Raw genomic sequence first — 27273 nt, 5'->3', positions numbered from 1 at the left:
ACTTTTCATTTTCATGTTTTGTAAGAAAACAGACTTTTAGCTCTGAAATCATTTGATAATTAGCTGCTCACACCACTTAATATAATAAGTGACATTTATGAACCTCTGCCAATAACTTTGCCTCCCATTGCTCGTCCATTTCTCCCTACTACTTCAGACAAGGTGGCAAATTTTAATTTGTAATCCTTGGCATTCTGATTAGAGAATTAAGTGAAAATGAAGAATGGCATCGGGATGGCTGCATAAGGCTTAATTAACCAAGCCGTACAACTCTGGCACCCAGAAATGGATTAACAGGCCCTGACTCCCCTCTTGGTGCAAGGTCAGCCCTGCACTTATGAGGCTTCAGGCCTGGCTCTTCACCAGGCACTCAGTGAGGAAGGAGCACCCATTCAAAAAAGAGGAGAGTCCCTTTCTTCTGAGAACAGTCATTGAGCTCACAAAGTGGCATGAGTCAGACATAGCAGAGCTCTTCTCTCAGGCCAGTAAGTAGTTGCTCCTGAAAAGGATGAGGCAGAGCTCTTTCTGGTTCTACCTAGGATCTACCTCTTTGTGTCACAGGACACCATTTCCTGGACCCAGGGAGACAGGATCAGGAAGCTGCTCAGTTTTGCTTCCCAGGTCTCCCATTTTCAGTGTGCTTTCAATTCTCTTGAGAAAGACTCAAGGAAGGGCTAATCACCCTGACCACTTCTCTTTAGGGTCTGCTAATCTGACCAGGGCTCACAGGCAGCTATCAACATAAGGATGCATCCCCATCACAAGTCTCTTTCACATCATTACACATGACAGTATCACAAGGCTCTAGGTTACGGGTTCCCCATTTGAGAGATAAGAAAACTAGGCTCAGAGAATGTCTGTAAAATATAAATGTGCCTGAGCCTAAATAGTGAGGAAGCTCAAGTCCCATTCTTCACTCACCACATGTATCACTGTGGGTAAACCTCTCAGCCTAGCTGAGCCTCAGCTGCTTCAACTGTCAAACACTGAAAATAAGATGCCATACCAAAAAGCAGTACCAAATTAAATAAGGGATGTGACATGAGCACCAAATTAAATAAGGGGTGTGCACATTTCTAAATGTGACATAAACATAAGGTATTTTATCTGAAAACATAAGGCATTACAGTTTATTGTCATCTTGATGATTCCAAATTCACAGAAATTACCCTCCAGTGGGGAGTGAGTGGGCAGAAAGCCACACATCTTTAATCTAGAATAAAAAATGTTTCCTGTAAATGGAATCCAATTTGAAGGGTTCACATTTGGCCCCATTATTAATCATCAGCAGTCTAACAAGAAAGCAAAGAATATTAAAATAAAAATAATCAGATATAACCAAATAAGAATTTGATTTGGGAGAAATGAAGCCCAGCTTTGAATGATCTCAAACTCTGATTGGATTAATATAATCCATAATTATGTTGCTAGCCGCTTAGAAGAAGATAACATCACCCTCGTCCTTAGATTGTCTCTCAACTTCCATACAATGTCTAGCACATAATCAAAAATACACAGAGATACGAGACAAGAAAATATGATCAAAAACTGAGTGGTACTCTAGATAACAGACACAGAACGAGGGTACAGATAATAACGTCTTCAGTCAGAGACTTCAAAATAATTTTGTTTGAGAGTAAATAAAAAAATAAGATTGAGATTTTTGGCAAAAACAATGGAAAATTAAAGAAAACATAAAGAAGTCATCTTAAATATCTGATGAAAGGAAAGAAGGAACAGCAAGGCCATGCTGATGAACCTTATCTAGTTAAGGTTACCTATTAGACTGTGACCCATGTGTCCATCCAGGAGAAATCTTGGGCAATGATTAAGAGCCTGGACCATGGAGCAGATGACCTGAGTTTAAAACCTGACCCTATCACTTACTAGTATATGCCCTTGGGCAAGTTACTTAACCTCTCTGAAGTTCTCATCCATAAGATGTTACAGAGAGCAATACCTACTTCATGGGCTTGTTAAGAGGATTATATGAGTTAGTTCTGTAAAGTTCTTAAACAGTGTCTGGCACTATCTGCTATTGCACATAGGAAGTATGATGTTAATATTCATTAACTACATAAGAAGAACTGAGTTCAGTTCAGCACACACTCACATCACCTGGTCTGGCCTCTCTCCCCTGCTGCCTCTTCTTTATTTTCTATACTCAATACCCCAATCTGCACATCAGCCACACTTGGCTACTGACATCTCACCAAACGCACCTTGCTCCTTTCACATTCTTACATCTGCCCTTTCTTTCCTCTGTCTGAAAATTGTTTCCACGCTTAATCAACTTGGAAAGCTTCTTCATAAGCTTTCAGAATCAATTCAGATTCTCTCCCTCTTAACTAGTGAGTACTAGACTTAATACCAGGATGATGAAATAATCTGTACAACAAACCCTCGTGACATGAGTTTACCTATATAACAAACCTCCACACGTATCCCTAAACTTAAAAATAAATTTAAACAATTTTTTAAATAATTAGTTCAATGCCACCTCCTCTGGGAAGCATTTCTATGACTTTCTCAGAAGTAATTACTTCGTCTTCTGTGCTCTGCCAGCCCTGACCTTCCCATTAGCATGGTGCTCACCCAATTTTGTGGTCACTTCTGTTTATGTTTCAGTCTTTCCTACTAGATCAGACTTCCTTAGAGAAGGAGTATGTCTTCTACACCTCTTTTCCTAGATGCCAAACATTCAGTACATAGCAGTTATTGAATTATGACTACAGAGTGACGAATGATTAACTGAATGAATGAAATATACTCAGTGTTTGGCCTTATGTCACTGTCGTTAAAACATTCATCACATCTGTGGAAATATAATGGGATTTAGAATTCTTACTCTTCTAAGGCTTGAAGCGTGCTCCCAGGGTCCTCGGAAGACAGAATGTCTATCATTTGGTCGTTAAGGGAAAGGTCCTCATTCACGCCATCAGCTGAGGTGAACGGCAAGGGTTCCAGCTTGCTCTCATACTGCCAAACCTTCAGGAGAATTGCAGAAATAATAATTGATTGGGCTTTCTTGTGAATTCCATGTGCTGAGAAAGCCAGGAGGGAAGGCCAGGGGTCTGCAGTCAGAGCATCCAATCAGCCCCACCACTGTGACCATGGTAAACCCAGACAAACTTTTGCAAATGTTCCTGAGCCTCCATTTTCTCTGCAAAGAAATGGGATCATAATTCCAATAGCCCTGTGTGAGGATGTTGTGTGGGTCAAGTGGAACAATGGACAGAAAGAACTTTTCAACCTGTAAGACCTATAAAATATTTCACTATCATCATCTTTATCATTATCAGGTAGAGGAAACCTCACAATGGGTATGGTGGACCTTGACATCAGAGATCTGGCTGGTTTCTAATCAGAATATAGGATTGAGCAGGGTGTGGTGGCTCACATCTGTAATCCCAGCATTTTGGGAGGCTGAGGTGGATGGATCACTTGAGGTTAGGAGTTTGACACCAGCCTGGCCAACATGGGGAAAGCCTGTCTCTACTAAAAATACAAAAATTAGCCAGGAGTAGTGGCAGGCGCCTGTAATCCCAGCTACTCAGGAGGCTAAGGCAGGAGAATCAGGTGAACCCAGGAGATGGAAGCTGCAGTGAGCCGAGATTGCGCCACTGCACTCCAGCCTGGGTGACAGAGTGAGACTCTGTCTCAAAAAAAGAAAGAAAGAAAGAAGGAATATAGGATTGTGAGCTGGAAGTGACATTAGAGATAACTAAGCCCAACCCTCTGACTGGATGAGAGATATATCTGTTTTGTCTCCAATATCATTAACTCTGAAAAAATGCATGACAGCTGTAGCTAACCTTTAACAATTCTTGTCCCTGTGCCAGATATTATTTTCAGTGCTTTCTCTGTGTTATCATGAAGCTGTTACAACAACGAAGTGTTGGTGCCCCCACTTTACAAATAGGAAAACTGAGGCTCACAGAAGTGAAATAACGTTATTGAAGGTCACACAGCTCAAAAGAGCCCGGTTGATTTTTGACCCCAATCCAACTCTGAAGGCTGCCTTCTGTTTTAGTGCAGACCACTGACCACCACTATGCTGGCAAAAAAAAATAAAGAAAAATGTGAGAAGAGTTCATTCCGTGATGCCAGGAAAAAAGTACTGCAAGGGTCTTCAGGCCTTAAATCAAATTCATACTCTTGCTTTCCTCTGTGCAGTTCTCATGATCTGCCTTAATCTCTGGAAAATGAATCCTGCTCCGACATCAAAGCAGCAGGGTGTGTTTAGTTCTTCTGATTGATAACAGCTTTGGGAGAATCAGTACAAGGTCTGATTAGATGGGACGTTTTTCTTCTCACTTTTGCCCGCCAAGGAGATTGTGGGCTGACCTCATTTTGAAATGACAATCCTCTCCTCCAAGAAGCAGGGACAAAATGAATAACAGGCTCCTCACACAGGCTGGGGCGCAATTTCCAGCCTCCAGAGCCCCTGGGCAGGACTAAGCCCATCAGGGCCCAGGTCCCTGATGAAACACACCCTTTACTAGCCACCTTCCCTTTCTGCCTCACTTCCCACCCCCTCCCCTTATATCCTGGGATCACTTCCCACATATGCTACTTGAATTGGAATTCTAGTCTCAGGTGACGGGCTGCATGTGGGTGACGGGCTTTGTATGGGGTAATGGCTGCAGTGGTTCTCCCACCTGGTTGCTGGTTAGAAGTTTCAAAAATAACTAAACCAGGAATGTTGGTGTGTAGCTGCAGTCCCAGCTACCTGGAAGGCCGAAGCAGGAGGATTGCTTAAGCCCAGGAGCTCCAAGTTGTAGTGTTCTGTGATTGTGCCTATGAATCGCCACTGGACTCAGCCTGGGCAGCACAGCAAGACCCTGGCTCTTAAGGAAAAAAAAAGAATGATGGGGATGCATCCCAGGACAAACATCAGTTTTGGAGGTGGGCCCTGGGCATGGGTTTTTGTGCACAGCTCCCTCAGCGATGCTGATGGGGATCCAGGGCTGAGACCCACAGACCTGAGGGATGAACTTCAACCTCACATTCACCACCTTCCAAACCACCCTCAGAGAAGACTCACCCGATGTCTGGTGAACATGTTTCCCTTCAGACACTGATAGTGAACCATGAGGAAGAGGGCAGCCCAGGTCAGCACAAGGGAGAGGAGGAAGGCAATGAAGAACCCTGCTGCGTGGAGGCCGTGGTGCGGCAGAACCTATGGAGACAAGAGGAGAGCAGGATTCATGCATGGTCAGACTGCATGTCTCCCAGGCCACACAGATGATCGAGTGTCAGAGCAGACCAAACAGGGAGCCGACTCACTTGCATTTGAGTCCCGCTCTGCCAGCTACCAGCTGGCTGCCTGGAGGCCCTCGCTGGTCCTCTCCGAGCCTGAATTTCCTCAGTGCAAGACAAGCCTGTCAAAGACCTGAGGCATGGTGATTTGCACACAATAGCACCATCCAGCTGCAAGCCTAGCATATCACAGACACTCAAGAATGTTAGGTTCCCAAATCAAATACATGATAATCCGAAGGAAGCACTAGGGATCCGTGACATTTTCTGAGAATCATGGGTAGAATTTTGCAGAGGCCAGAAGAAGAACCCATGGCACCCTCACCTTCCCACTACCCTCTATAACTTTAGATTAAATAATTAAACCCCAATTTTTACGGTATTACATTTAGAGAAAATCTCTTGTCTTCTGACTAGTGAGATTAGTGGCCCACATTTATCCCACCTCTCCTTCCCTGCTTCTGCCTTCCAGCATTTTTTAGGTTTATAACATATATATTTTGTTCTGCAACCAGAATTCAATCCTGATTATTGTTTATAGGTTAATGCCAGCAACTACAAATTTTAAAAGACAATATTATCATAATGATTAGGCGAATGTTGCTCACTGCAGAGTAAAGTAATTGGATCCAATCCTGTGTCACTAAATATCTGCCCCTCAAAGAGTGTGTTCCTAATTCAGTCCCTTTTCTCACACTTTATCAATTATTCCAAATCAGCCTACATTTTTAGTTTGCTTTAGTGTGAATTAGCACTTCCTTGTGTGACTTTTTGTTTTTCCTGAAGTCTCTCATGGCCTATCTTTTTTCTTCCTAGCATACACCCATGTTCTTAATAATACTACCTGTTACAGACAGTCAAATTTACTTTTTCTTAAAGTCATCATTCCCAGAGTTCTCTGACTTTCTGATTTAATCAGACCTGGCTACTTTCTAGGTTTTCTGGTATCATAGAGAGCTTTTTCTTTTTCTTCACTGCCTTCTATATTGTCACAGCATTACTCATTGAAGAAAAACTGTTTCTTGGATCCCATTTCTTCCTTTTTCTTGGATAATTCTTTTTTATTTTGATGAAGTATCGTAAGTATCTATTTATTCTCAAGTAAGTTTGTTTAGAGAAGATGTTCTTTTCTCACATCTGTCAATGCTGTCAGTTCTCAGTTTGATTGATAGTATGGCTGGTTACATAATTCATGGCTAAAATAACTTTCCCTCAAAATGTTGATGGTGCCATTCTCCTGTCTTCTGACAGAAGTGTGCCTGATGACCTTTTAGAAGAACCTGTTTTTGTTTTCTGGGTGCTTTTTAAGATCTCCGCATTTTCCCTATAGTTCTGAATATCTTAACATTTAAAAGAAGATATTTGAATACGTTTCTAATAATATATAAAAAGACTTATACAGTAATGTAACTTTGCAAAGAAATACACACAGTATAATCTCCATTTCACTAAAATAAAAATTATGTGTATATATACATATACATGTGTAAATTATAAAGAAAATCCTCTAGAATTTTATTTGAATGTAATTTCTTGATGAGGTTTTTTACCTTCTTTATGCTTGTTTTCTAATATTTCTACAATGAGTATGTATTATTTGTGTAATAAGAGATAATAATAATTATTATTACTACTATTATGATGATGATTATAAAAAAAAGTAAGGCAAATTTGATAGATGAAAATCACCCAGACTGCTGAGGCTTTGTCAACCCAAATCACAACTCAACTTCTTCCTGTTTTCAATCCTGCTCCTTTCCTTTTCCTTTCATAGGGGGTCACTGATTGTACCAAGGGTCCCCAAGGCCACCTGCATACAATCCCACTCACAAGTATGGTTTATTACAGCAAAAAGATACAAAGCAAAGTCAGAAAAGGGAAGAATGGAGTAAAGCCCAAGGAAAACTAGGCACATGCTTCCAGACTCCAGCAGAGTCACAAAAGATGTGTTTAATTCCCCCAGCGAGGGGTTGTGACAACTCATGTGAAATGTTTTCTACCAGGGAAGCTCATTAGGGACTCAGTGTCCAGGGTTTTTATTCGAGGCTGATCACATAGGCACCCTGTGCCTGGCATGTACCAAAATTTCATACTCTAAGAAAAACAGCAGGTAATCAGCATAAACTATACTACATGTAAAAAACAGTTCAGGCATAGGGAGCCACTCTTAGCAGTTTTAAGAAGATGGGAATCCTGAAATCCAAGTTTCTAGACACCAGCCCAGGATCAATCTTGTAAGCAAGCTTTTCTAAGGATAGCAGCCTTCGGTTTGATATGCTAACTCTTCTCTGCACAATGGAAAGCATATTATACCCCAAACTCTGCATCAGCATCTGTCTCCAGAAAAGCCAACCTGTGACAATTAGTTTAATTCAAAATGGCTCCAGACCATGGGGCACCGAATGTATTATTTAGGAGCTAGAAGACAACTAGCCTATTCCTCATTCTTGCAGCCACAATGCAGACTGTAGTCAAGGTTATATTTTTTCTGACAGACCAGTGAGGCCACCCTGAACTTCTAAACTGTCAAAGCTAAGTTAGGTCAAAAACAGGAGCTTCAGTTCAAATGCTTATTGAAACCTGAATCAAAGTGTGATGCCACTTATAACTCACCTTTGATAAATCAGCCTCTGTCCACAGAGGCTGTTATCAGAGACTGTCAGAGAACAAATTCTGTTTTCTTGCTCTAACATCCTCCTGATCCTAAATCTTGAATTTTGATTAGCACCAAAATGAAATCCAAGTACTCCATTTGTTCTGGACATGTCCCTCTGCTCCCTGAGCCCTGTGTGCCTACTAGACAAGAAAAAAATCGATAAGCTGAATAAACATAAATAGCATTGTATGGAGGTTATGTCAAAATATTGATGGAAAGGAAACTAAAAAAAAATCTGTCTGTAAAAGAACACAGTAGCTAAAGATCAGCAATCTGTTTTCAAGATTGTTAATCCCCTTTACCTTCAAAGAAGGCAGCAATTTGTTTTTTCATCTTCGAGAAGAGGGAATGGGAGGTAAGGAGGATTAACAATTTTGATCACCTACAGTATGCCAATCTCTGGGCTAGGTAAATGTAGTGAGTTGAGTTGAATTGTGCCCTCCTAACCCCAATACCTATGAACGTGACCTTATTTAGAAATTGTCTTTGCAGATTTAGTCAAGTTAAGATGAGGTCATACTGGGTCACACTGAGTCCTAAATCCAATGATTGTGTCTTCATGAGGAGAGGGAGATTTGTAGACACACACAGAGAAGATGGCCATGTGAAGATGGAGGCAGATACTGAGTGATGCAGCTATAAGCCAAGGATTTCAAGGAATGCTAAGGATTTCTGGAGCCACCAGAAGCTAAGAAGAGGCAAAGGAAGATGGTTCTCCAGGGTCTTTATAAAGAGCGTGGCCCTGCCTGCCTACACCTTAATTTCAGACTTCCAGACTGCAGAACTGTGAGAAAATTAAATTGTTGTTTTAAGGTATCAAGCTTGTGGAGATTTGTTATGGCAGCCTGAGGACACTAACAAAATGCTTCATATACTTTATTTCATTCAATCTTCTGTAAGCCCATGAAACACGTATCATCCCTGTTCTACTGATAGACAAATGGAGATGCAAAGAGATTAAAAAATTAATTGAAGTCCACAGCTAAAACAGAATTAGCTCTGCCGGACTCCAATGTCTACGTTTGTCCCACTAGAGCTGGACACTACTTACTATCCAGGGGGCTGTATGTTTTTCTAAAATGTTTTTAGTCCTAATCTCCCACACCACGGTAGAAGTTAGTTGTATGATTGACATTACATATGGGCAGCATCACTCTACCGCAAAAGGCAGGAAAAGAACTCTCTCGTATGTTCCTTCTCCCCTTCTGTCTTCCTGCCTCCCTCCCTCCTGCTTCATGAAGTGGAAGTGGACAGCTGAGTCAGGCTACCTCAAATCTCTTCCTCTTTCCACTTCCACCTTCTAAATCCACTTACAAGGGCATTGTGAAGAGAAACTGAAGAGCAGAGGTACTGCGGGCAGTTCAGTGGAGCAGAGTCTAGATCAATGCTTAAAGTAGCAACACAGTTGTGGGAATGGAAGCCTGGACCTAGGAAGAGGGAAAAACCAGGGACAGTTCTGCAGATCCCATCACCTTTCACCCCCTTCTCTCACAATTCCTGCTTTCTGACACCAAGTGACAAGCAAACCTAGGTAGAGCCTACCTCCATAGGGCAAACCCACTCATGACCCTCACTTTCTTCATTTATCTGTGTTGTTAAATTATGCTAGGTCCTGTCCTGCCTACAATGCCTCTACTCTTCAATCTTCTTCCTCAGTGAAGAATGACCAAAGAACAGTAAGATCTCAATATGTAATTTTATGAGAAGGAGGAGGCTCCATATAATCATTACCATCACTATCATCATCACCAACATTAATATTACCACCATGATTATCAACATCATCAATATCCCCATCATCACTATCTTCACCATCACCATCATGATCAACATCTTCATTAACACCATCATGATCACCATGAGCAGCAGCATCACCATCAAATTCATCATCACCATCACCACCATGACTGTCACCACCATCACCATCGCCACCATCATTATCAACATCATTAATATCTCCATCATTTTCATCTTTACCATCACCATCAACACCATCATGATCACTATCAGCAGGATCACCATCAAATTCATCATCACCATCCCCACCATCACCATCACCACCATCACCATTGCCAACATCATTATCAACATCATCAATATCCCCATCACCATAATCTTCACATTGGCCATCACCACCATCACTATCAACATCATCAATATCACCATCACCATCATCTTCACCATCACCATCATCTTCACCATCACCATCACTACCATCATTGTCAACATTATCAATATGCCAATCACCTTCACCATGAACATCACCACCATCATTATCAACATCTTCAATATCTCCATCACCATCATCTTCACCATCACCATTAACACCATCAGCAGCAGCATCACCATCAAATTCGTTATCACCATCACCACCAGGACCACCACCACCATTACCATAGCCACCATCACTATCAACATCATCAATATCCCCATCACCACCATCATTATCAACATCATCAATATCCCCATCACCATCATCTTCACCATGACCATCACAATCACTATCAACATCATCAATATCATCATCATCATCATCTTCATGCTTACCACCATCAACACCATCATGACACCATCAGCAGCAGCATCACCCTTACCATTGTCATTTCAGAGAACATGTATTATGCAGATACTAAGCACCAAGGATGGATCCAAGTGCTTTACATGTATTAATCCATTTAATCTCCACAATAATACTCTGTAATGGGAACTATTTTAACCCCCACTTTATAAATTATAATGTCATTGTAGAAATAAGTTTTTAAAATGGCCCAAAGTCACAGAGAGAGTAAGTAGTAGACCTGAGACTCACATCCAGCAGTTGGGGCTAGCGGCCTGCATACCTCACCTGCCTCTCCTAGGCTGGCCCTTTATCAGGAGCCCCACATCGAGCCATCAAGGGTTTGTGCCCCTGTTAACACTTTCATTCCCACTCTGAGTATGCAGCTCACCTTTTGGGGGTGACAGAGTAGTAGCAGGGCAGGATTTTGGAACCCCTGAGTCTCTATCCAAAAGCCTTCCTAATCCCTTCAAATTTTAATTTTGTCCACAGACCAGGCTTTGCTCCCTTTTTAATATTTCAAACAATACTTTATTTATTTATTTTTGAGATAGAGTCTTGCTTTTGTTGCCCAGGCTGGAGTGCAATGGCACAATCTCGGCTCACTGCAACCTCCACCTCCTGGGTTCAAGCGATTCTCCTGCCTCAGCCTCCCAAGTAGCTGGGATTACAGGCGCCTGCCACCATGCCCAGCTAATTTTTGTACTTTTTGTGGAGACGGGGTTTCACCATGTTGGCCAGGCTTGTCTTGAACTCCCGATCTGCCCACCTCGTGATCTGCCCACCTCGGCCTCCCAAAGCGTTGGGATTACAGATGTCAGCCACTGCGCCTGGCCTCAAACAATATTTTAAGTGCAGAATTCTTACATCCATTTCACATGTGCAGAAACCAAGGTTTGCTATAATTTTGTTTGCCTGAAACTCTCTATTTAAGTGGATACATCAAGTGGGCTGCCAGGTTTGACCCCGTGTTTGGATGTGACACTACACTTTCCTGATGTTAATTCACTGAGTCACTGGAGCCCTGTACTGGGTGCTGGAAGAACGAGGAGGAACCAGAGCCAGGTTCTACTCAAGGAGCTCACAGTCCCACAGAGGAATGAACAGGCAGGCAGATGCTGATGCCACAGTGTGCCTGGGCTGAGGCTGGGGAACCTGGAGGACTGGGGGAGGGAGGGGAGCTCCTCTCCTAGCTCAAAGGACAGGAGAAGGCTTTCCAAGAGGTGATCCAGTGGGCAGAGGAGAATGAGCTGGGCCAGGTGGAGGGCGAGCCTGGAGAAGGACTGGCCTGAACAAGGCCTGAAGCCGGCAAGAGAAGCAGCCCCAGCCTGACAGGGCCTTCGAGAGGAGGTTAGGGATTTGCTGTGTCATCCTAAGGGAATCAGGGGAACAACTGAGAGGCTTTAAGCCATGAAGAAACATGGTTAGATGAGTATTTTAGAAAGACAACTCTGGCCGCTGTATGACTTCACCCTAGAGGAAGGTAAACCTGGATGCCAAGGGAGAAATGCGGGGCATGAAAAGAGGCTGCAGGAGGCAACAGGACACGCCAGCAAGGACCATGGACTTTGGCCTTTGATGGGGGTTCAACTCTTAGATCCACTCCCTTCCACACTGTGGGAGACTGGGTTTCCCCAGCCCTGATAGGCAATAGGTTAAAAATAGAATTACCATACAACCCAGCAATTTCACCCCCAATCATATACCCCAAATAATTTAAAACAGGTATTCGAACAAAAATCTGTACTCGAATGCTCACAGCGGCACTGTTCACAATAAGCCAAACATCCTGATGAATAAAGAACATGTGTATATCCATATAATGGAATATTATTCAGCCATAAAAAGGAATGAAGTTCTGGTGCATGCTACAACATGGAGGAACACTGAAAACATGATGCTAAGTGAAAGACACCAGACACAAAAGGACACGTACCGTGTGATTCCACTTATTTGAAATGTACAGGGTCGGCAAATCCAGAAACAGAAGCAGATGAGTGGTTTGCCAGGGGCTGGGGGAGAAGGAAATGGGAAGTCACCAATGGGTACCAAGTTTCCTTTCAGAGTGGGGAAAATGTTCTGTAAGCAGACAGTGTTGATGGCTGCACAACACTGTGAATGTAGTAACTGTCAATAACAGTAAATGTTATGCTGTGTATACTTCACCAGACACAAAAAAACAGTGCCTAATGTTTAGGGTTATGGTACACAGAAGTCAGTAAATCTGAGCCGCTATTACTACTACTGTTGTTGGCTGTTGGGAAGGGCACAGATCAGGAGACAGAGTCAGCGGAGTGTCGTGATGGAATGGATATGTAAGAGGCCGGACACAGGAGGAGCCAACAATGTCCCTGAATCCAGCTCAGGGGGCAGGATGCTGGTGGGACCCACTGCTGCAGTGACGAGTTCAGAACCGGAAGTGGCTGAGAGCACCAGAATCAGCCCACGTTAATCATACTTCTGAGATTCCCTTAAACATGCTGCAGCCAAGTTCCACTGAGAATCACTGTAAGTACAGATTCCAAAGAGCATCTTTACCTTAAACCTCATTGTCTAAGAATAAAGAAAAAGAGATGGTTATCCCAGCTTCCCATCCCCCAGAGTCCTCCTCACTTTCCTTCTTGTCTCTGAAAAAGAATCATCCACGATTACCACCCTTTAATCACATATTAGCAGGAGCAGATGCCTTTGATGCACTCTGTCCCTGCATTTATGAAGAGCGATGCTGGATAAACAGGCCTTTCAAAACGAATGCTTTAAATGCTCAGAATCCAACACCAAGTTACAAAAGCATGATGAAGAATTGTTTACAGAGTGGACTTCAATTACGTACTAAATATATTCATAGTCTTGTGGATGGCGAGATGTGAACATGTTAGCAATGGTTCTCCCTGCTGGTGGGATTACGGCATGAAGCTATTTTATTCTTCCAACTTTTCTGTACGTGGAGGGTGGTGGTAAGAAGAGGACATTTTTTCAAAATGCCCACAGTGGCCTTATATTAAATCCCACCTACCCAACCCTTCAAAACACAGAAAATGCTTGATGAACATGGGAGATGAGACGAATGTTTCCTCCGGAACAGAGTCTAAGAATCCTTTACTTGAAATCTTTTACTTTGAGCTTGAGACCCAAGAAGCACAGGGGTGAGTGGCTTGCTGGCCCTTGTCACACAGTCCTTGAGGGGCAGCCCTGAGGGCAAAGAGACCCTTGGCCTCCCAGCTGACAATTCGGGCAACAGTGAGATCTCGAAGGTAATCACAGGCAGAGACAATCACACTCACCAACACAGCTTTGCTAATTTACCAATCTAGCGAATAGCATCTGGAGTAGAGAACATATCACACAGCATGATTCTGACTGCAGTGATGTTGAGTTCTGAACCTGGCCAGTTCCCAGAGCCTCTCTGGACCGGAGGTTTTTACTCTAAAATGAGAAAGTGGCACTAGATAATCTTTAAGGTCTCTTCCAGTTCAACAATTCTATTCTGATGCCAACAAAAATGCATTAAGTGCCATCCAGAGGAATAATCTCAACTTCACACGGCGCCAGGCTTTCATAAATGATCCAATGCATAGGACCCCAGCCAAGGGCACAACTAGCTGGCCAGGGGAGGGCTAGGACATCACAGCGTGCAGATGCTGGTCAGGGTCCAGCAGGAGGTTCACAAGTTGCCCAAAGAACAGGTAAGATAAGAACAGGATGTGCAAAACCAGAGCGTAATGGAAAACAAAGGCACCAAGTGGCCCTGGGAGATGGTTAGCAGGGGTCAGCTTTCCTGATGGATCCTGAATGGGGGCCCCTCAAGAATAGAAAGCAGGCAGGTTTGCGTTTTAGGGAAGACCACTCCAGTGTGGACAATGGGCTGGGTGGGGAGTAAAACTGGAGGCAGAAAGGATAGGACGCTGAGGCAGTAATCAAAACAAGAAACGCAGATTAGGGCAATGGTTAGTGGGCTTCAAATGTCCACAGAGAAGGCAAAAATGATAATGTGCAATTGTGTACAAACCCCCGGGCCTACAAATCCAACTCACAGCCACGTGATTTTGCCTACAGAGTGACACAGGTCGCCACTGTGCTTCAAGGGCACCTTGTAAGCCTCGTCTTTGGGAAATTCTCATATCGTAGATCGCTATCTATTGTGGCATTCCATCTCTTATAAGTTAATATTAAGATGCTCTTTATATATCAAAAACATCAATCTTTTGTCTCTTATGTATATTACAAATATTTCCCCAAGTTTCTCACTTATCTGAGTGCTGTTTTTAAATGTAAAGTTTGCAACTATGTGTACCTAAATCCAGTTTTCTCCAGATCATATCCTATTAGCCCATATTTACTTTTTACAAATTGTTATATTTACTTAGATTTTAATCTAATCAGGAAATTCATCTTTATCTTTCTTTCAAAAGACCCAGTCAGTTGTTACCAAATTCATGTATGATACATCTTCCTTCTCCCATTGGTTTAAAACATATTTATAGATATGTGTGTAGATTTTATCTTTTGTTCCATTGGTCTGATGTTTCTTGTAGCAGTCAAATGCTGCATTAATGTAGCTTTGTAATATTTTTAATATCTGCTAGGGTAAACCCTCCCACATTACTCTTCATTTTCAAAATCTTCCCATCTGGGTTTATAATTTATATTTTCAGATGAAACTATGATTTTTTTTCACATCCCCTCTAAAGTCCCATTAAAATTAGTATTGGAGGCTGGGTGCTCCAATACTAATGGGTGGCTCATGCCTGTAATCCCAGCACTTTGGGAGGCTGAGGTGGGTGAAACTCCATCTCTACTAAACTACACTTTGGGAGGCTGACCAACATGGTGAAACTCCATCTCTACTAAAAATACAAAATTAGCTGGGCCTGGTGGTGGGTGCCTGTAATCCCAGCTACTAAGGAGGCCGAGGCAGGAGAACTGCTTGAACCCAGGAGGCAGAGGTTGCCGTGAGCCGAGATCGTGCCATCGCACTTCAGCCTGGGCAACAAGAGCAAAACTCCATCTCAAGAACAACAACAAAATTAGTATTGGAATTGCACTCTAAGTGAATTGGGGTACCATAACAATCGGTTTAAATGTCTCTCTCTGATTAGACCTGAGATCCTGGCAGCAGAACACTGTGATCTGTTCTCCTGGTGCCCGGCACAGTACCTGGCCCTTTCATGGGCACATGTGATGAACACAGAAGGGGATATCTAGTGCCATCTGAGACCTGCATTCAATGTGTGATTCTTATTTTCTCTCAAAAAGACAGTACTCTCATCCAGGAGACAGAAAGGGAAAGACGACTTCTTGAGAAAAAATGAGAAACAATTTCCTGGGGCCTCATTTTCCTTGGCTGACATGTGTCAGTTTCACCCTCAGGAAATAACAGGAAATTAAGGAGATAATGGGGTAGCTCCCAAATGTGGCAGAATCTCTATTTACACAATGGAAGCCTCACATCTTTACCTTGTATTTTTAAACTGCCTGATGCAAATGTCAGGGGTGCTGCCACCCTCCTGGCAAGCTCATCCTATTCATCACCATCACACCTGTCTGGTGTAATTCCACTGTCTCTGCTGGAACACATGCTATGACTGCCACGGCCTTGCCTCACCCTTATGTATGTGTCACCCAGTAGTGTTTGGTTCATGCCTGACAAGCAGTCAACACTGGCTTAATCTAGAAGTCAGATCTTCAGCTGCCCCTTCCCCAACTTTAATTAAATCTTACCATCAAGACCCAGTTGAATTCTTCCTTCTCCAGGAAGCCTGCCAGTGCACTCAGCCCATGGAGTTCTCTCTCTCTCCGCTGTCAGTGTCCATGGTACAAGCAATCTATATTTCAGGTCACAAACTCACAAATTCAGTGAGTGCCGTGCATTCTTCGGTCTTTTTTTTTTTTCATGTACTGCCTCAGTGTGAGGGTGGGGATGGTGGGTAACAGGCAACCCGAGTGTCCACGCTGCTGCATGCTCCATTACTTCCTACCATCTTGCACTGAGCCTGACGTACACTTATAGCACCTGTGTGGCCCCAATGAGCATTGGAGCATGAGGCCCTGATGCAAAACATTCATTGTCAGCATCAGAGAACACTTGGCACAGCTGTGTTGTTCTCATGTGTAAATAATAGTAATAATACTGCTGATGACAACAGCTCACATTTATGGAGCCCTCACAGTGCCAGGCACTGTGCTGAGTACTTTATATCCCTTGATCCGTTTACCTCAACAACCATCCTATGAAGTGAATAGTTATTACTCTCATTTCACAGTTGGGGAAACTGAGGCCCTCAGAGGTAAGTGACGTGCCGAAGGTCACATGCAATCACTGGAGGGACAGGGATTCAAAGCCAGGCCTTATGTTCCAAGAGTCTGCTGGGCCCACACAACACCATAGGGCCACCCTGTGCGTACATCTCCTTTCCCCACTCAACAGGGAGCTCCCTGAATGTGGTCCACAGCCTGGGGGCACCTGTCTTGGGGGCTGGTGTGGCTGAAATCCAGCCCCAGCTCCATGGCCAGGACTTGCATCCACAGGTCTGCATCCCAGGGGGCAACTATTCCTCTTTCTCCTGAAGGCAACATGTAGGTGACGGGAAGCCTGGAAGACCCCGGCATGGCTCAATTCCATCCACAAGTGAGCCTGCGGCAGCGGGGAAGAACTCAGAAATACTCTTACATGAGCATTCTCTGCCTTTTATTACACTCATACAGTAACCAGCCACTTCCTCCTCCTGAGCAGCAATCATCGTCATTGACGACAATAAGCTCAATCACGGGATATTTACCTGTTGAGTCCCACCTACAATGTACCGCACAGTGGGGGACACAGGCAAATCCGACATGGCCTCACCCGCCAGGAGCTCACAGACCACCAGGGAAACTTGTTACCAGTGCACCTGACAGCCCCACTAAACTGAACACTCACCTAACGCCAGCCTTGTACTTTCTCTTCATCTCTTCTGTGCAGGAGTCTCGCTCTCTGGGAGGTGGTGTGGCCCAGTGCCTGACAGCAGGGCTCCGGAGCCAAAGTGCCTGGGTTCAAATCCTGGTCCTGCCACTTACTAGCCATGCAGAAAAGAGTTAACATCTCCAGCCAGAGACTGGCATCCTCTGAAAGCCCTTCCTGTAGGGCTGGGCCTCAGCTGACGCCTGGGAACATGGATTTTGGGAGGGTTTCCACTATTTTCTGGTAAGAGTGGCTCTCTGTTTTCAAACTGTCTGTGCAAACAGTGTGGCTTAGGCTGAGCACCTGCTTTGCTTCTGGGAGTCTGGAATCTTGGTATATGCCAGGCAGAGAGTGCCTACGTGGCCAGCTCCCAGTGAAAATTCTGGCACTGAATCTCTAAGGAGCTTCCCTGGTAGACAATACTTCACATGTGTTCTCACAACTCATGCTGGGGGAATGAAGCATCCCCTCTGCGACTCCACTGGGAGAGGACTCTTAAAACTTGCAGGTGATTTTCTCCAAACTTCTTCCCATGCAACTTTTCCCTGTGCTGATTTTGCTTTGTATCTTTTCACTGTAGTAAGTCATAGCAGTGGGTACAACTACAGGCATGCATCACCTAACATCGAAGACATGTTCCTAGAAATGCATTGTTAGGTGATTTCCTCATTGTGCAAACATCACAGAGTGACTTACACCAACCTAGATGATCTAGCCTACTACACACCTAAGCTCTATGGTATAGTCTATTCCTCCTGGCTACAAACCTGTACAGCATGTTACTGTACTGAATACTGTAGGTAACTGTAACACATGCTAAGCATTTGTGTATATAAATAGATCCAAGTATAGAAAAGGTACCAAAGCCTGTAATCCCAGCACTTTGGGAGGCCGAGGTGGCCGGATCACTTGAGGTCAGGAGTTCAAGACCAGCCTAGCCAACGTGGTGAAACCCCGTCTCTACTAAAAATAGAAAAACTAGCTGGGTGTGGTGGTGGGTGCCTGTAATCCCAGCTACTTGAGGGGCAGAGGCAGGAGAATCGCTTGAATCTGGGAGGCAGAGGTTGCAGTGAGCTGAGAACGTTCCACTGCACTCCAGCCTGGGCGATAAAGCAAGACTCCGTCTAAGAAAAAAAGAAAAGAAAAATATGTACAAAAGACAAAAAAAAAAATACACTTGTATAGGACATTTATCATAACTCTAGCTTGCAGGTCTGGAAGTTGCTCTGGGCCAGTGAGTGAGTGGGTGGTGAGTGAATGTGAAGGCCTAGGGTATGACTATACACGACTGTAGACTTTAGAGACACTGTACCCTTAGGCTACACTACATTTATTTATTTATGTTGAGACAGAGTCTCACTCTGTTAACCAGGCTGGAGTGCAGTGGCATGATCTTGGCTCACTGCAACCTCCGCCTCCCAGGTTCTAGCAATTCTCATGTCTCAGTCTCCTGAGTAGCTGGAATCACAGACATGCACCACCACGCTCAGCTAATTTTTTTTTGTATTTTTAGTAGAGACCGGTTTAGCTATGTTGGCCAGGCTGATCTCGAACTTCTGGCCTCAAGTGATCAGCCCACCTCGGCCTCCCAAAGTACTGAGATTACAGGCATGAGCCACCGTGCCTGGCCACTAAATTTATTTTAAAAATATATGCTGTGCAGGTTTCTTCAGTAATAAGTTAATCTTGGCTTACTGTAATTTTTTATTTTTTATTTTATTTTATTTTATTTTACTTTAAGTTCTGGGATACATATGCAGAATGTGCAGGCTTGTTACATAGGTACACATGTGTCATGGTGGTTTGCTGCACCCATCAACCTGTCATCTAGGTTTTAAGCCCCACATGTAATTGCCCTTGCTCTCCAACCCCCGACAGGTCCCAGTGTGTGATGTTCCCCTCCCTGTGACTTTATTACCTTTGTAACTTTTTTTTTTAAACATTTTGACTCTTTGGTAATAACACAGCTTAAAACACAAACACACTGTACAGCTGTACAAAAATAGTTCCTTTATATCCTTACTCTGTAAGCTTTCTATATTTTTAAGGTTTTTTTTTTAAAACTTCTTAAACTTTTTGTTAAAAACTAAGACACACACACATTAGCCTAGTCCTGCACAGCATCAGGATCATTAATATCACTGCCTTCCACCCTGACACCTTGTCCCACTGGAAGGTCTTCAGGGGCATTAACAGGCATGGACCTGTCATCTCCTAGGATAACAATGCCTTATTCTAGAATCCCTCCTGACGGACCTGCCTGAGGCTGATGTATAGTTAAGCTTATTTTGGATTTCATCAGTGGAAGGAATACACTCTAAAATAACAATAAAAAGTATGTATAGTAAATACGTAAACCAGTAACATAGTCTTTTAGTATCATTGTCAAGTATTATGTTTTGTACATAATTGTACGTGCTAGACTTTTTATGATTGGCAGCACAGTAGGTTTCACACCAGAATCACCAAACAGGTGAGTAAACGCACTGTGCTATGATGGATGTTACACAACCACATTATCACTAGGTGATAGGAATTTTTCAGCTGCATTGTAATCCTATGGGACCACCTCCATATATGCAGTCCACTGTTCACCAAAATGTCATTATGTGGCACGTGACTGTATATGTAAGTCCCGTGAGTCATCCTAGAGAATCATCGAACCCGGTGGTGGGTGTTGGGGACCCTGACATTCTAGCCATGGGATCTTGGGCAAATCACTTGACTTTAATGTGCCTCGGTTTCCCCATATGAAATGGCAGAGATTTTAAAATAGAATCTGTCTCACAAGACTGTGGTAAAGATGACATAATTCCGCGTATGTAAATTGCTTAGAATGCCTGGCGCCCAGTAGGTGTTTAAGAAACGTGAAATGTTACCTGGTGGAATTAACACTTGGTGAATACATGAATGAGTGAACATGTGAGCTGCAAATGATTAAACTGAAGAACAGAAATGGAGAAGTACTATGGTGAACAGCAGAAGCAGAGAGACCCACCCACAGACTGCAGGCTTTGGGAAGATCTGGGAAAACACAATGTCACCAGCAGCTTGACCTAGTGAAAAACACTGGGGACAGGTAGGAGCGTGGCTGGACAGTAGCACAGACGGGCAGTGGAGCCTCAGCCTGTCCAGCCCACGGCCCACCTGCCTCGTCCAGGTGGAGGGTCGTCCAGGGAAACCAGTCAGATAGCCTCAGGGCACACGGGGGACCCGAGAGACTGCACAGAGTCCCAGTCTCAATGCATAACTGGAGGGCCAAGGCCAGCAGCTGGCCCCTCCCCATGGCTCCAAGGATAGGCAGGACCCACACAGCACAGGTGTGTCCTGAGGGTGCTCAGGGCATGTCATGTCTCTTACCGTTATGTTTTCTTCTGCTGTTATGGAAAAAAGTGCTTTCAGCTGTGTTCTGTTCTAGAAAAGGAAAAAAGAAAACACTTTCAGCAACAGTTTGGGGTCTGACACATGGGATAACATTTGGTGCGATTTCCAACCCTCCAAGCCTGGAGCTACAATCAGCCCTAACTGCTGCACAGGTCAGAGCTTGTGAAGGTCTCACCATCAGGGAGAAGGGGCTGTGGGGATAGGATCCCTCCCTCTCTACTGGAGGCTGTGTGAAATCCAAACACCAGCTTCGCTAACATCCAAAGAAAGTCATGGCAGCATGCCCTTGTGGAGAAACGCTTGGGGTTGGGCGCTGACTCCAAGCCTGTGACCAAGGCAGGTCACCTCCACTCTCCTAGTGTCTGCCTCCTTCACAAAAGTAGACAGAATCCTGGGCTCTGACTGCACTACACATGTTCTTCTCTCACTCAAATGCACTTGATTCTCCAAGCCCCAAACCCCTGTGGGTCTATTCCTAATGCTCTCTAATATCCCTCTGCTGAGAAGATACAGGAAACAGAAAAATGAAGTGTGTCATGGTATCCACCTGTCTAACCGCATGGTGACCGAGAATACCCATCGTGAGAACATACTTCTTCCTGGGGGTAAACGCAGAATAGCTTGTTACTGACAGGCAGGCTGTAGGGTGGTGGTTAGAGCCAGGCTGTCTAAGTTCATACAGGGCCCCACTGCTCACCAGCAGTTGGACCTTGGGCAAGGTATTAGCCTCTCTGTGCCTCTGTTTTCTCATCTGTGAAATGGTAATCATATTCAATTCACAGAATTGCTATGAAGATTAACTTAGGTAATCTAGAACCCTGAAGAATGCCTGGCACTAGGGAGTGCTATAAAATATTACTGCTGTTGGTGGCTGTAGGTAGTAGTAGTGACACTAGCGGCAGCAGCAGTAGTAGTAGCAATAGCAGGCCGGGGGTGGTGGCTCACGCCTGTAATCCCAGCACTTTGGAAGGCCAAGGCAAGTGGATCACCTGAGGTCAGGAGTTCAAGACCAGCCTGGCCAATGTAGTGAAACCCCGTCTCTACTAAAAATCAAAAATTAGCTGGGTGTGGTGGCAGACACCTGTAATTCCAGCTACTCAGGAGGCTGAGGCAGGAGAATGGCTTGAACCCAGGAGGAGGAGGTTGCAGTGAGCTGAGATCATGCCATTGCACTCCAGCCTGGGTGACAAGAGTGAAACACTGTCTCAAAAATAATAATAATAATAAAATTTTTAAAAAGCAATAGCAATAGTAGTAGCAGTAGTATTATTATATAGAACCAGACTGGCTGGACACAGTGGCTCACACCTGTAATCTCAGCACTTTGGGAGGCCGAGGCGGGTAGATCACCTGAGGTCAGGAGCTCGAGACCAGCCTGGCCAACATGGTGAAACCCCATCTCTACTAAAAATACAAAAATTAGCCAGGCGTGGTGGTGGGCACCTGTAATTCCAGCTACTCGGGAGGCTGAGAGAGGAGAACCGCTTGAACCCGGGAGTTGGAGGTTGCAGTGAGCCCAGACTGCGCCATTACACTCCAGCATGGGCGACAAGAGTGAAACTCTGTCTCAAAAAAAAAAAAGAACCAGACCTTGGGACTTAGAGCTTGCAGCCCAGTGAGCTCAGCAACCCATGTAATTCTCATTATAGACACAACTAAGGCATTTTTCTGTAACCTGAGCTATGCTCCTCCCAAGGTAGCAAATCCCCGATCCATGCCCTGCAGATGTTATGGCAGCAGTGCTAGGAAGCAGTGGGACTTCCCAAATCCACTGTGGACCAGCAGGCGACCTCATGGAGGCTTCAGAGAAAATCAAAATACCGTAAGTCCTCTTTTCATAGGAGGGAAATGGAACAGTTTTAGAATATGACTCTAAAGAAGAGACACCTCTGAGGCATTCATTCACTTGGCCTTTTCTGTTCTTGAGTTACCTCTACTTTGGAATACGTACGGTGCCTTGGAGTCTCAGGGTCTCCTGAGCTGGAGCCTGAGGCTAAGTTCAGAGCCCACATTCTAGTACATTCTGCTGTGTTTCCGCAGATACGCAGATAGGAGCCTAAAGCGTGCTATCAAACCTTGTCTTCAACTCTTTGTAAAACATAAATCCTCACTCTAGTAAATGCATGCAGTTACGTGTTTTAGTTCCTAACATGAAGCCAGAAAACATGGACCAAGTGGGATTCAACACAACGTTACTGAGCACCTATTATGTGCAGGGTTCTCTTTTTGGCACTGGAGACACAGTTGTGAATAGGACACACTAGGTCCCTGGTTTCGTGGAGCTGACATTCTAGTGAGGGAGGGAGGGGGTTCCTAAGGGGTAGAGTCAATATCACAGACAGGAACCAAACAAAGTAACAGGCGGAAGGGACTATTTCAGGGTGGGGCAGAGGAAGCCACGAGGAAGGTCCTCCAGGAGCATGCAGGGAGCCAGGCTCTGCGGAACCACAAACCTCCCCCTGCCCAAGCCAGCCCGGCCTAGGAACACACACACACAGCTGCCCAGGAACACACACAGCTGTCCAGGAACACACACAGCTGCCCGGGGCTTCAGCTCCTGAGGCTCCTGCCTGAGGACATGGAAGCTTCCATTTCATTTTATTCGGAGTTTCTGATTTGCTTTCTGATGCTTACCTTGTCTTTTCCTTATCGTTATCTTACCTTATCTTGCTAATTTACTTGGTTTCCTGCCTTCTGAAATTGTTGTGATTTCTTCTGGACCATTTTATCCCTATTTTCAAAAATCTGCCTTTGTTCTCTTTTTTTTTTAACTTTATACTGAATTATTTCCTGAGAGAATTGTCCTTCCCAATAGTTTTATGTCATTTTCTTGTATCTTGTATTTAGCCTCTTTCATGTTATCTAAATTTATCTAAGGTTTTTTGTTTTGTTTTGTTTTGTTTTCCCCCTCATCGCAGCAGAACCGCCACACTGGCCTCGCAGCCTCAGGGTGGAAGGAGGCCTCAGGAGGAGGCTGCAGGGTACAGTCTGATTCTGTTATGAGACCTGGGGCAGTCACAGTCATGCTATGAGCCTCATCTTCCATGTCCGTGAATAGGGAAGACTTTCTCCAGGGGCTGAAGCCACAATAAAATGACAAAAGGAAGCAGAACATCATGATCTCCTTGAAGTCGGGGACCACATCTCCTCCAGCCTGTACCCGGGGTGTGCAGCACCTGCCAGGACAGGCAGCCAGCCAGCATTCACTGCATAAGTGAACCCACCACAGGGGCAGTGAGAGATGGGGAGACTCACAGTAATGGTGTTATGGGCCAGACTGTGTTTCCCGAAATTTGTATGTTAAAGTCTGAAGTCTCAGTGCCCTAGGATGTGGCTGCACTTGGAGACAGGGTCTTTACAGAGGCAATAAGGTAAAGTGAGGTCGCTAGGCTGGGTCATGGTCTTGCATGCCTGGTGTCCTTATAGAAGAGGTTAGGACAGATGTGCAGCCAGGGAAGGCCTTAGGAAGACACAGGGAGAAGGCAGCCTCCCCAAGCCAAGAACAGGTCTCAGAAGAAATCAGCCCTGCAGACACCCTGATCTCTGGCTTCCAGCCTCCCGGACAATACATTTCTGTGTTTTTAAGTCTAGTCTGTGGTACTTTGTTATGGTAGCCCTGCAAAATTAATAGTAATGGTAACTATCGGTTAGTTGCTTACAGTGTGCAGAACACAGGGAAGAGAATTCACATGTATTGATTACCTATCCTTATGATAACCTCGTGTGAGGCCCAGAGGGGTTAAGTAACTTAGGCAAAGTCACATGGGCATTACTAAAAGAGCCCAGTTCATGACAAGGTGTGTGAGACTCCAGGGCCTGTGCCCTTATCTGCTAGGTGGCATCACTGAAGGAAGGAAGGAACTAATAGGTCTTCTGTCTGAAGCATCCCTGTTTCTAAAACAACTGTCAGGCCTCTGAGCCCAAGCCAAGCCATCGCATCCCCTGTGACTTGCACGTATACGCCCAGATGGCCTGAAGTAACTGAAGAATCACAAAAGAAGTGAAAAGGCCCTGCCCCGCCTTAACTGATGACGTTCCACCATTGTGATTTGTTCCTACTCCATCTTAACTGAGTGATTAACCCTGTGAAATTCCTTCTCCTGGCTCAGAAGCTCCCCCACTGAGCACCCTGTGACCCCCGCCCCTGCCCACCAGAAAACAACCCCCTTTGACTGTAATTTTCCATTACCTTCCCAAATCCTATAAAACGGCCCCACCCCTATCTCCCTTCGCTGACTCTCTTTTCGGCCTCAGCCTGCCTGCACCCAGGTGAAATAAACAGCCATGTTGCTCACACAAAGCCTGTTTGGTGGTCTCTTCACACGGACGCGCATGAAATTTGGTGCCGTGACTCGGATAGGGGGACCTCCCTTGGGAGATCAATCCCCGTCCTCCTGCTCTTTGCTCTGTGAGAAAGATCCACCTGTGACCTCAGGTCCTCAGACCGACCAGCCCAAGAAACATCTCACCAATTTCAAATCCGGTAAGCGGCCTCTTTTTACTCTGTTCTCCAACCTCCCTCACTATCCCTCAACCTCTTTCTCCTTTCAATCTTGGCGCTACACTTCAATCTCTCCCTTTTCTTAATTTCAATTCCTTTCATTTTCTGGTAGAGACAAAGGAGACACATTTTATCCGTGGACCCAAAACTCCGCGCCAGTCACAGACTGGGAAGGCAGCCTTCCCTTGGTGTTTAATCATTGCAGGGACGCCTCTCTGATTATTCACCCACGTTTCAAAGGTGTCAGACCGTGCAGGGACGCCTGCCTTGGTCCTTCACCCTTAGCGGCAAGTCCCGCTTTTCTGGGGAAGGGACAAGTACCCCAACCCCTTCTCTCCGTGTCTCTACCCCTTCTCTGCTTTTCTGGGGAAGGGGCAAGTACCCCAACCCCTTCTCTCCATGTCTCTATCCCTTCTCTGCTTTTCTGGGGGAGGGGCAAGTATCCCAACCCCTTCTCCTTTACCCTTAGCGGCAAGTCCCGCTTTTCTGGGGAAGGGGCAAGTACCCCAACCCCTTCTCTCCATGTCTCTATCCCTTCTCTGCTTTTCTGGGGGAGGGGCAAGTATCCCAACCCCTTCTCCTTTACCCTTAGCGGCAAGTCCCGCTTTTCTGGGGAAGGGGCAAGTACCCCAACTCCTTCTCTCCATGTCTCTATCCCTTCTCTGCTTTTCTGGGGGAGGGGCAAGTATCCCAACCCCTTCTCCTTTACCCTTAGCGGCAAGTCCCGCTTTTCTGGGGAAGGGGCAAGTACCCCAACCCCTTCTCTACTTGTCTCTACCCCTTCTCTGCTTTTCCAGGGAAAGGGCAAGTACCCCAGCCCCTTCTCTCCTTGTCTCTACCCCTTCTCTGCTTTTCTGGGGAAGGGGCAAGTACCCCAACCCCTTCTCTCCGTGTCTCTACCCCTTCTCTGCTATTCTGGGGGAGGGGCAAGTACCCCTCAACCTCTTCTCCTTCACCCTTAGCGGCAAGTCCTGCTTTTCTGGGGGAGGGGCAAGTACCCTTCAACCCCTTCTCCTTCACCCTTAGCAGCAAGTCCCGCTTTTCTGGGGGAGGGGCAAGTACCCCTCAACCCCTTCTCCTTCACCCTTAGCAGCAAGTCCCGCTTTTCTGGGGGAGGGGCAAGTACCCCTCAACCCCTTCTCCTTCACCCTTAGTGGCAAGTCCCACTTTTCTGGGGGAGGGGCAAGTACCCCTCAACCCCTTCTCCTTCACCCTTAGCAGCAAGTCCCGCTTTTCTAGGGGGCAAGAACCCCCAATCCCTTATTTCCACACCCCAACCTCTTATCTCTGTGCCCCAATCCCTTATTTCCGTGCCCCAACCCTTTCTCTGCTTTTCTGGAGGGCAAGAAACCCCCACCCGTTCTCTGTGTCTCTACTCTTTTCTCTGGGCTTGCCTCTTTCACTATGGGCAAGCTTCCACCTTCCATTCCTCCTTCTTCTCCCTTAGCCTGCATTCTTAAGAACTTAAAACCTGTTCAACTCTCACCTGGCCTAAAATCTAAGCATCTTATTTTCTTCTGCAATGCCGCTTGACCCCAATACAAACTTGACAGTAGTTCCAAATAGCCAGAAAATGGCACTTTCAATTTTTCCATCCTACAAGATCTAAATAATTCTTGTCATAAAATAGGCAAATGGTCTGAGGTGCCTGACGTCCAGGCATTCTTTTACACATCAGTCCCTTCCTAGTCTCTGTGCCCAATGCAACTCGTCCCAAATCTTCCTTCTTTCCCTCCCGCCTGTCCCCTCAGTCCCAACCCCAAGCGTTGCTGAGTCTTTCTAATCTTCCTTTTCTAGAGACCCATCTGACCTCTCCCCTCCTCGCCAGGCCGAGCTAGGTCCCAATTCTTCCTCAGCCTCTGCTCCTCCACCCTATAATCCTTTTATCACCTCCCCTCCTCACACCCGGTCCGGCTTACAGTTTCGTTCCGTGACTAGCCTTCCCCCACCTGCCCAGCAATTTACTCTTAAAA

At 45.2% G+C, this 27273-nt stretch overlaps 1 protein-coding gene and 1 long non-coding RNA gene across 12 annotated transcripts in view; one reads left to right on the top strand and one right to left on the bottom strand.

Annotated features, from left to right (window-relative positions):
* LOC129058901 (uncharacterized) overlaps nucleotides 1–25090 on the top strand; it is a 31723-nt gene extending 6633 nt beyond the window's left edge. For 3 of the 6 annotated variants that reach the window (XR_008524332.2, XR_008524335.2, XR_008524330.2), the window contains 4 exons: nucleotides 17437–17658; nucleotides 20834–20951; nucleotides 22496–22621; nucleotides 23721–25090. This is a non-coding gene — a long non-coding RNA (uncharacterized LOC129058901). Of the gene's footprint in view, nucleotides 1–17436; nucleotides 17659–20833; nucleotides 20952–22495; nucleotides 22622–23717 lie in introns of all 6 variants that reach the window. The other 3 variants (XR_008524334.2, XR_008524329.2, XR_008524331.2) reach the window with 3 other exon arrangements.
* EVC2 (EvC ciliary complex subunit 2) overlaps nucleotides 1–27273 on the bottom strand; it is a 155862-nt gene that overhangs the window by 101655 nt on the left and 26934 nt on the right. For all 6 annotated transcript variants that reach the window (XM_024246309.3, XM_024246308.3, XM_054553703.2 and 3 more), the window contains 3 exons: nucleotides 20776–20829; nucleotides 5048–5182; nucleotides 2849–2988 (listed from right to left, as the gene is read on the bottom strand). In XM_024246309.3, the coding sequence (XP_024102077.3) occupies nucleotides 2849–2988; nucleotides 5048–5182; nucleotides 20776–20829 (329 nt within the window). The remainder of the gene's footprint in view (nucleotides 1–2848; nucleotides 2989–5047; nucleotides 5183–20775; nucleotides 20830–27273) is intronic.

Source organism: Pongo abelii, chromosome 3, assembly GCF_028885655.2.
Source record: "Pongo abelii isolate AG06213 chromosome 3, NHGRI_mPonAbe1-v2.0_pri, whole genome shotgun sequence".
NCBI lineage: Eukaryota > Metazoa > Chordata > Mammalia > Primates > Hominidae > Pongo > Pongo abelii.
Note: the sequence above shows the minus strand (reverse complement) of the source record. Positions and strands in the feature narration are given on the sequence as shown.